Source organism: Terrapene carolina, unplaced genomic scaffold (assembly GCF_002925995.2).
Source record: "Terrapene carolina triunguis isolate 2854851 unplaced genomic scaffold, T_m_triunguis-2.0 Scaffold179, whole genome shotgun sequence".
In the NCBI taxonomy this organism is placed as follows: domain Eukaryota; kingdom Metazoa; phylum Chordata; order Testudines; family Emydidae; genus Terrapene; species Terrapene triunguis.
Genome location: NW_020664530.1, coordinates 10,447,492 through 10,457,959, shown reverse-complemented (window position 1 = coordinate 10,457,959; position 10,468 = coordinate 10,447,492). Strand labels below are relative to the sequence as shown.

The window sequence follows — 10,468 nt, the reverse complement described above, 5'->3', positions numbered from 1 at the left end:
CCGCCCCAGCCCCTGCCGAGCACCGCGCCGGCCCCCGGCCCCGCACCTCCCTCCCTATTTTCCCCGGACATGTCCGGCTTTTTGGGATTTCCCCCCCGACGGGGATTTGAGGCCCAAAAAGCCGGAAATGTCCGGGAAAATCCAGACGTATGGTAACCCTAGTGACTGCACCTCAGCCAATGCACACCATCATTGCACCTGAAAATACCAGTTTAGAGATGGCTTGAGGAAAAGAGCAAGACAGAGCCTTTCCCTCTTGTTGGTGCAAATGCCACTCAACTCCTTGATACGTGAGGTGCAGTACAGCCCAGCACGCAGGATTGGCAGTTCTGACTGAGTTGGGGACCTGAGTGAGGTGTTTTCACATTTTCTTGGGGGTTTCTCCCATTCTTCCCACTGTTTCTGATTGCCCAGACCATCTTCCATCACCTTTCTGATTGCACAACACCCCTCTGGCAACCATAGCAATTGCTTACATAGAAAAGTAATAGGAAACTATTTTTGACTTTTCTGATGATTCCGATGGTCTCTAAAGGTGGCTCCTATTTCCTCTCTTCCTATATAGCAGCAACTACAAGGGGAGACAGCCACGCTACTTTCTCCTTTTGCAGACATGCAAACTCTTATTAAAGGACTCCAATGAAGGACCTGGGTACCTGTAGAAACATCTAGTAGAGACAAGAGACTGTAATCTGCCAGCTCTTGACAGATTGTAAGAAATGTAAGGTCCTCAGTTTGGGAGCTCCTGCCCTTAATGCTCAGTAATGAATTCAGGGAAGTCCTCTTGATTTATGTATCAGAGATGATCATAATGGTTTCTTCTGGTCCTAAAATCTGAATTTCAGTGGGAATAAAAGGAGTTCAGCCTTTCACAGGAGACAACCTTGGAGGATTCAGCTCCATGATATTTTTTCACTCGTTGAGTCTCTTGAAATAAGAATGTTGAACGTATGTCCCATCTTTTCTGGCTGAGCTTAGGAACCTTATGCTTGGCTTGTTCATTATGATATCACCAAGAGCAGCCTGTGACGTATTTAGCAGCACTGAGTAGGGCAAAGGACATTCTAGGTTGACTCCTCTTATTATGATGTTACTCACTATTTATCCAGAAGGCAAGTGCAATACAAGGACAGCTTTCCTTTCAAAGAAGACTTAAAATGACTAGATATTACATTATTTAAAATTAATTATTAAAATAGTGGGTCATAAATAATAATAATTAATATGATTAATACCTTATTTCACTTCATTTTCATGCTCCTCTTCTTTCAGTGGTGAGTGCAAAGCAAATAAAAACATGTACAGAATTCCAAAATCTTCAGGTAGCACCTATCTACCTCGGGATGAAACAAGCCATGGCACCAATAGTGACACCTCAGACACAGAAAATCAAAGCCAAGATTTAAACTGGTATGGATAGTTTTCTTTTAAAATATTCAATCTCTGTTAACTTTTGTCATATGTATACAAGTTATACAAATAATAATAAAATCTTTTTTAAAATTCTTAAGCTCCCAAATACATTTACCACTCCTTCATCCATTTAAGAAGAAGGGAAAAGAGAAAAAGAAAACAGTGGCATATTCTCAGGGCCCAATCATGTGCTCATTGAAGTCAGTGGCAATCATTCCATTGATTTCAATTTGTCCTGGAACCTAAATAGGATTTGATTTTGCTTCAAATGAGCAAGGGAGGTGGCAGTTATGTAATATGATATATAAAGTCATAAATATTTGCACTGCTCAGTTATATGATCTAATGAATGACAGATATCCAATAAAGCCATTCTGTTTTGAAGCCTGTAGATTAAGTATTTAGTAACATCTAAGTTATTGAGTAACTTAGTGTTATTGTCATTGATATAAATTGTGGTTTGGAGGATAGTCATTCTTCCTCTGTCAGTAGTGTGTTTTGCTTCCGTTATTGCAAGATGCTCCTTTTTGCAGAAATCAAGTTGATTCTTAATCAAGTTCTGTTTTATAAAGTAATGTCCTTTATTTAATTAGGGATGTGACAAATACTCTATTCATATGTAATTTGTATGCAAATATTGCCATTTTTAAAGGATTTCTATCTGGCCAAATAGTGAATTTGTGAGGGAAAATATGAGCAAAAGAAAGTAAAACTGTGTCTTGGAATCTTTTACTGTTTGAGAGAGTAGGCCAAGTACCCATTTTTCATCTAACCAAATCATTTGCTTTTCCTGCATCTGTGACCATGTCAGGCCCTTCTTCAGTCCCTTCACTAGCTTTCTCTTGATTGCTCCTCACGTTTAACTTGAAAAACGTATTCTCTCCTGAAAGGCCCTGCAAACTTTTCCCCTACCTATTCTTATTCTCAACTGCCGTCCAGTGCTCCAACTCCACCCTTCAGTCTGTCCAAGCCACACCATTTCCTGCCCTCTTCACATTCTTTTCTCACTCCCATCTCTTGTCCTTTCTACATGTTGACCTATCTGCCTAGAACACCCTTTCTGCTAGGGCAGGGATAAATGGTCAGTTTTTAGAGTTGAGAGAGGTAAATACTGGTGCCCTCCAGGGATCTGTACCTGGACCAGTGCTGTTCAGCATATTCATAACTGTTCTGGGAAAAGGGGTAAACAGTGAGGTGACAAAGTTTGCAGATGATACACATTTTTTCAAGATAGTTAAGTCCAAAGCAAACTGCAAAGAGTTACAAAGGTATCCCACAAAACTGGGTGGCTGGGCAACAAAATGGCAGATGAAATTCAATGTCGATAAATATAAAGTAATCCACTTTGGAAAACATAATCCCAACTATACATACAAAATGATGGGGTCTAAATTAGCTGTTATCACTCAAGAAAGAGATCTTGCAGTCATTGTGGATAGTTCTCTGAAAACATCTGCTCAGTGTGCAGAGGCAGTCAAAAAACTAACAGAATATTAGGAACCATTAGGAAAGGGATAGATAATAAGACAGAAAGTATCACAATGCCACTATATATATATTCATTGTATGCCCACACTTTGAACAATCTGGGCAGTTCTGGTCATCCTATCTCAAAAAAAGATATATTAGAATTGGGAAAGGTATGGAGAAGGACAACAAAAATTATTAGGGCATGGGACAGTTTTTGTATGAGGAGAAATTAAAAAGACTGGGACTTTTCAACTTGGAAAAGAGGCGACTAAAAGGAGATATGATAGAGGTCTATAAAATCACGATTTGTGTGGAGAAAGTGAATATGGAAGTGTTATTTACTCCTCACATAACACAAGAACTAGGGATCACCCAATGAAATTAATAGGCAGCACATTAAAAACAAACAAAAGGAACGCACAGTCAGCCTGTGGAACTTGTTGCCAGAGGATGTTGTGAAGGCCAAAGGTATAACGGGGGTTCAAAAACAAACTATATATGTTCATGGAGGATAGGTCCATCAATGGCTATTAGCCAAAATGGTCAGGGGTGAAACCCATGCTCTGAGTGTCCCGAGCGTCTGATTGCCAGAAGCTGGGAGTGAACAATAGATCACTCAATATTTGCCTTCTTCTGTTTATTCCCTCTGAAGCACCTGGCATTGACTACTGTCAGAAGAAAGGATACTGGGATTGATGGACTATTGATCTGACCCAGTATCGCTATTCTTATGTTCTTATAACCCAAATTGCATGCTTGCTCATTAAGGTCCCTCCTCAAAACACTGCTCTTCCAAAAAAAAAAAAAGCCCATAAATCATAATCCTCCCTGCAATGTAATACTGAACTGAAATACATACCAATAAAACTAGAGCAGTCTAGCAAACTTTGAATAAGCTTGCTGTTCATGAGAGGCTCTGGATCGTAGAAACAGAGAAAACTGTGAAGATACTGTACAGTACACAATGCTCTTTACGATTCTTGCTCTTGTTAATAAGAATGGGTAAAATATTTTTGAAATGTTTTCAATATCAAATCCTTGGTCTTTCTTATTAAACAAAAATACTTGATTCTACAAACTGTGGGGATTCATAAGAGCCATCTGGTCAGGGTTACAGGCAGCAATCTGCTGTACTAATCAGCATGTGGGGGACAGGCTACAGTGTTTGGGTGGCAAGAGACAGGTGACATTAAGAGGGAATGGATGGGACACTGGGCTCAGAGCTGGGCTGGAGGGAAGATGCTGCAGTTGGAGAGAACTGATGAACGATAGAGTACAAGGTCAGGACAGTTGAAAGCAGGACCAGTGGGAGAGAGTAGGTGGGAGAATGGGAAGAAGTGTTGGGACAGGATGGATGTCAGGAGCTGGGAATCTGATGGAATGAGTACAGGATATGACACAGTATCAGGGTAGCCAAAAGGAGATGCTGAATGAGCAAGAACAGAATCTGAGCCATCCTTAAAATATCTTACTCTCATATACTAGTAGCCATTTTAATTATTCTAGGTGTGCAATATTTGTGTCAAATTTCAGAAGCAGATTTGTATAAATCTGAATCCAGCAAAATGACAAGATTTGTGTACCAGCAGATTTCATTTTGAGATTCACCACATCTCTACTTAAATGTTGTGGATGACAAAGTTCATTAGACTGCTAAATGTTTTTGGACCATATTATAAAATACTGTCTCCAAATCTCTGAATGTGTGTACTGTCACTACTCATAGTGATAAAAAAACACCTTATCTCATCTTATCTTTTTCCTTTGAACATTCAATTAATTTGACCAGGAGTTTCACTGAAGAACTACATTTCTGCACTGTAAAGCCTTCTTAATCTCCCACAGTACTGCAACTGCAGCATTTTATAGAAAATGCTGGATGTTAGTAAGGGTATCATATGTGCTGGTCATTGCTGCCTCTTCATCCCTGAGGGATACAGTAAGGCTTAGTTTTAAAACATGCAGTGTGTCAATTAAAAATTGCAGGAATGGTTAAGTGTATTTATTGCAGGTTGAACACCTTCAGTCATAGCAAATAGTATTCACTACGGATTGTACTGTATTTTTTATCTGATATTGTTGGTTAGTTGCCTAAATATATTCCATAAATAGAAAATATGTTGAAAACATTACAGTTGCACAGTTAAACACTCCAGAGTCAGGCAACTTGCATGTGCAATTTAACTGCTGGCATTTCCTGGCTTTTAAATTTTTTATGTGACTTTAAAGTTTTCTTAGTATAGGATTTTTAATGGAATTTAAAAAAAAGATTTATTAAACTAAGGTAGTTTCTTAATTATTTTTATTCATTATTGCCAAATTCCAGAGCCGAGTGATAGTCCAATTAGTTGAATTGGCTGTTAGGTAGATAAGCTAGAGAAGACAGGGTAAAGAACTTTGCCTCCTGCTCTGTGAAGTGGTAATTAAATCCAGGTTTAAAATTTTGCTCTCCCCCCCCCCCCCCCCCCGGGTGTTTACATGTGTAGTTAATTGTACCCATTTGGATAACTAATTGTCAGTCAGATACGGGTAGCTAGGCTTCTAAATGAGTGCAACTGTGGGTGCAAATACTTGTACCTTAGTTCTAGAGGTTGTTTTGGAAAATGTAGCCTGTTTTTTGCCTGCATCTGGCCACTCATGCAACTCTTGAATTTCTAAAGCCCTTTTCTATTTTCTAGGCTATCTCAAAGACAAGGACGCATACCCAGTAGTACTGAAAGCCAGACCCCTATTAGTCTCAGGCAGCAAGATAGGCAGCTTCAACACTCACCCAAAAGTAAGTTCAAGTGTTGAGTGATTGTAAACTGTCTAGTTGTGTGCATTGTTGTATGTTGTGCACTTACATTTGTTCTGTAAGTTGTTCTGTTGTATGGGCTTTTACATTTTTGATTGTTTGCGCACCTAAAGAGATGTTGTTGATAGACACATCCTATAAAGTGGGGGGAAATATATTAAAGCAGAACTGAATTAGGACCACGTTAAGGTTGCATGGCTAAGCAGTCAAAAGTCAGGAAGTTACAAAGTTGAGGTTGTGTGTGCCACATTAACTTTATTCCCTTATATCTATGTATGACAATATAGTCTTCAATTATATGTTCATATGCTATTTCACAAATAATTCCATGTAATTTTTTTTTCTACAACCCTAAATGCACAGGAAGCATCTTATAGTATTATGTACTAATCAGACAAACAGAGTCCATGGCATTTGTCTATAATATTGGCAGAGACCAAAGCTAGAGCTCCACAGGTCTCCTTGTCTCATTCACTGTGCACCTTAAAGGACTCGCCTTATAATGTTGGAGACAAAAAAATAAAAATAATTGTGGAGGCTCCATAATGGATCTATAGTTTAGGTTAGTTCAAGTGGAGTAGCTCAAGTGTATCAATTTGAGTTAACTGTTGCATTGACGATAAGACCTTAGTGGTGACGATGCTTGAGCCAGAAAGAAACCAGATGGACTTTTTGCAGAGGTGGTGATAGGAAATGCAGCAACATCTCTTTATTTTATAAACTGATAATGTAATCTAGAACAACTGAGGCTATGTCTTTATTGGAAAAAAGGAAAATGTGTTTTTTAAACTTGGGTTAAAAGAACAGTGAAAATACAGGGTTAACAGCTCCACGTCAAACCCAGGCTTTACATGTGCTTTAAATCAAGATGCTAATCCAAATTAAAAGATGAGTTGCTGTGTCTTCACTGCTATGCTAACCCAAGTTAAGAACACACCTTCTTTGCAGTGAAGACATAGCCTGAGAGACAAACATGAACCCCATTATGCCTATTTTGCAGTGACTTTTGAGAGTAGAACTGCATTTTTAACTACATCTGAGCTCATTTAACTGTGTGCTTGTTGCATGTTTTTCAGAAGGTATCAGGCTTGTCTTCCACTTGCTAGGGCTATGCATAACAGTTCTGTGGCACTTTGTGATGAAAATATGCAGCGCTTTTGCAAGGTAAAGATGAACAAGAATCTTTTTCTCAAGGATGGGTGGGGAAATAGATAAATGCAGATGGGCAGGAGAGACAGATTGGTATTAATCACACTCCCAAACCTGACAAAGAATTAAGAGAGTGATTTACATTGGTGTCAATCCAAGCTCTTGCTGAAACCAGTTCTGGGATCAGGTGTCACAAGACCAATCACTAATTTTAATGTCTCTTCAGTTTTGATATAGTGCTTGAATCTCCACTGCAGAAGTTAAGAAGCTTCACCATTAACTTCAATAAAGCCAACAATATGGGCTTCAAGAAATCCTAAAGAAACTTTTTGCTAATACAGAATATGTACGTGAAATATGTGGATGCTGCTAACTTTATGCTTTCTTTCTCCTTACTGTTCCCCAGGAAGATTTGGGCTCGAAAGATTATTTCACTGGTGCTGTTCCTCCTTTCTTTATTCTTTTTTGGTGAGTTTCTATAAAGTACAGCATTAACTGACACTCTATAAGGGGGACCAAATTCTTTGATCTCCCCTGGCCCCTTTGTGCTGCTTTAACAGAGAAGCACAGCTGAGAACTGAAGTAGGCAGTTGGATATCCCAGCTGGGTCTGCCTGCCTCCCTCCCTCCAGTCCGCTCTCTGGGCAGAGACTGATGTGGGGGTTGGAGGACCTAAGTGCCCTCTCCCAAACTAGCTGTATGGGGCCAGAATTTTCCCAGTCTTGAGGAGCAGCAGCGATTGGCCTTCACTCACCCCAGGAGGCAGAGCAACCCAGCTTGGGAGGAAGAACAGCTAGGGGGCAGAAATCTTCAGAGCCTCAGAAGCCCATGAGATATCACTAACTCTTTTTATTTAAAATGAAGAAGAAGAAAAAATGTCTTTACTGACTGTGGGGCAATGGCAGTTTGTGAAATTGGGGTCACCATGGAACAGTTTGTGTTGTTTTGATTCAACTTTTTTGTATCTTTTCTGATAGTTACAAACAGTTATTAAAAATAAAGTTAATAAAAAGAGGGAAATAAAAATAATTAAATAAAAATAGGCAGTAATAGTTTTTTGAAATAAATGGAAATAGGTGGTAGTAAAAAAAAAATTAAATAGCAGGTATTACAAAAAATTAATAAAAACATAAGCAGGTTAAAAAAAAATTGGAAATAAGCAGAGGTTAAAAAATAAACAACAAATAAAGCAACTTTCCAGTTGCATCAGAAATCATGTTGCCACATGCCTCATCCTTCCTCCTTTCACCACTGTTTACAGTTTGTTAAACCCATTAGTTGTCTCTTGTCTCAATTTCTGGCTACGAACCTGCAGAGAATTACAGATGCTTAACTTTATGCACAGGAGCAAAATTAAGTCCATGTGTCTTTGCCGGACCAGTGACTGAGGGCTTGTCTACACTACCGCGGTAGTTCGACGGCTGGCAATCGAACTTCCGGGTTCGATTTATCGCGTCTGGTCTGGACGCGATAATTCGAACCAGGAAGTGCTCGCCGTCGACTGCGGTACTCCACCTCAGCGAGAGGAGTACCGCGGAGTCGACGGGGGAGCCTGCCTGCCGCGTGTGGACCGCGTCTGAACCGCGGTAAATTCGAACTAAGGTATGTCGACTTCAGCTACGTTATTCACGTAGCTGAAGTTGCGTACCTTAGATCGAATTGGGGTGTTAGTGTAGACCAGGCCTTAGATTCTGGTGTTGCAGTGAGCTCCATGGAGGCATATCCTTGAATGTGCACTGAGCTCCACTGAAGCCAGTGCAGCTGTGTGTGGCCACAAGGTCCTGCCCGCATGGAGATCATTGCAGGACTGAGGCCACAATAATCCCTGTTCCAAAGAACTGTCTCTTTATATGACCCCCAGTCCTGCAAATCCAGACACTGGTGAATAGACCCATTGACTTGACGGTGAGTAAAGTCAAATACCTGTTCTCAGGATTAAGGCCTATAAACATAGGGGACCCTGATCCTGACTGGGATCTGTAGGTGATACTTCTATATATTTTTTAAAAATAACATATAATACGTGAACAATTTAATGTGGAATAAGCCTTAACTTTTACATTTGAAAATTGATTTTAACCATGTAAACCATAATGCTCCATTAACATGTGTTGAAAATGTATCTCCCCAACTCAAAATCTATGAGAATGTCATTTCACCATTCGTTGCAAAATATCCAATTTGGAAACTCAAGTGGAGGGATGGTAGGAATGTAGAAAGGGAGAGGGGCCATAGAGGTTGATTTTGCTTATTGAAATGCTGATGACAACTAATACAGCCCTTGGAAGTCCCTCAAGGCTGCATTTTACATCCATTCCAAAATTAGGCCCCAGTCTTGCAAACACTTAAACATGTATTTAACTTGACTTTGGTGGGATTATTTCACTGGTTGCTTTACTAAAGCTAAGCACATGTGTAAGTGTTTGACAGATTGAGGCCCCTTGCTTTTGAAGAGAATAATCTGCTGGAGATGATAATGTTCTAAATTTAAACAAAGTTGTTCTTTTTTGACTAACAGGTACTTACTACATGGGATTGCTTGATGGAGGAGGAATTCAGATGTCCAGGGGAATATATAATGGCTTTGTCCTCTATGATTTTAACCATTTCTGGCACAAGGTGATTTATGATTAGATGTAATCAAATAAAGACTGCCACTACCAGTCTAGCTCTAGGACAGAAAGTGCTGACCCAATAACTTGCACCTTCTTTCTGTGGAGTTTCAGATATATTGGAGACTCCAGTGTCCTAGAATTTAATTATATTTAACCACACATTAATAATTATTTTGTTTCTGGGTCTGCTATTATTTTACAATATGCCTTTGAGCAAATCACTTGGGCTAACATTTTCAGAAGTGGCCTTTAATTTTGGTTTTCTTCATTTTTTTGGTTGCTCAGCTTTAGGTATCTAGGATCCCATTATCAGATGTACTGAGCCCCTACAACTCCAGTTGAAGGCATATGATCAAACAAAAGACTTTATAATATAACCACTTAAAAGAAAACTCCTTTTGTTATAGTTTCAGTGTTAGTTAGGGCATGGCTACACTTGCAGATGTAGAGCGCCGGGAGTTAAACTAGCCCTCGGAGACAGCAGCAGGGAAAGCGCTGCTGTGTGTTCACACTGTGCTCCTTGTGACTGGAGCATAGGGTTACCATGTTTCAACAATCAAAAAAGAGGACGGGAGGAGCCCTGCCCCCGTCCTGCCCTAGCCACGCCCCTGCCCCTTCCACTCCCTCCCACTTCCCGCCCCCCTCAGAACCACCGACCCTCCCCCCATCCTAACTGGCCCCCTAGGACCCTACCCCCTACCTGTCCCCTGACTGCCCCAACCCTTATCCACACCCTCACCCCCAGACAGACCCCCGGGACTCCCACGCCCCATCCAACCACTCCCCACCCCCTGACAGCCCCCCCCCCAGAACTCCCGACCCATCTAAACCCCTCTTCTCCATGTCCCCTGACTGCTCCGATCCCTCTCCCCACCCCTGCCCCCTCCCAACCCCCCCTCCCCCCCACCGCTCCTTGTCCCCTGACTACCCCTCCTGGGACCCCTGCTCCTAACTGCCCTCCAGAACCCCACCCCCTACCTAAGCCTCCCTGTTCCTTGTCCCCTGACTGCCCCCTCCTGAGACCCTAC

At 40.9% G+C, this 10,468-nt stretch overlaps 1 protein-coding gene across 1 annotated transcript in view; it reads left to right on the top strand.

Annotated features, from left to right (window-relative positions):
* The first annotated feature begins 1,297 nt into the window (after positions 1-1,297).
* LOC112117084 (SUN domain-containing protein 3) overlaps positions 1,298-10,468 on the top strand; it is a 19,537-nt gene continuing 10,366 nt past the window's right edge. The window contains exons 1-5 of the mRNA XM_026654015.1: positions 1,298-1,410; positions 5,562-5,659; positions 6,754-6,841; positions 7,233-7,294; positions 9,344-9,444. Coding sequence (XP_026509800.1) covers positions 1,298-1,410; positions 5,562-5,659; positions 6,754-6,841; positions 7,233-7,294; positions 9,344-9,444 — 462 coding nt within the window. The remainder of the gene's footprint in view (positions 1,411-5,561; positions 5,660-6,753; positions 6,842-7,232; positions 7,295-9,343; positions 9,445-10,468) is intronic.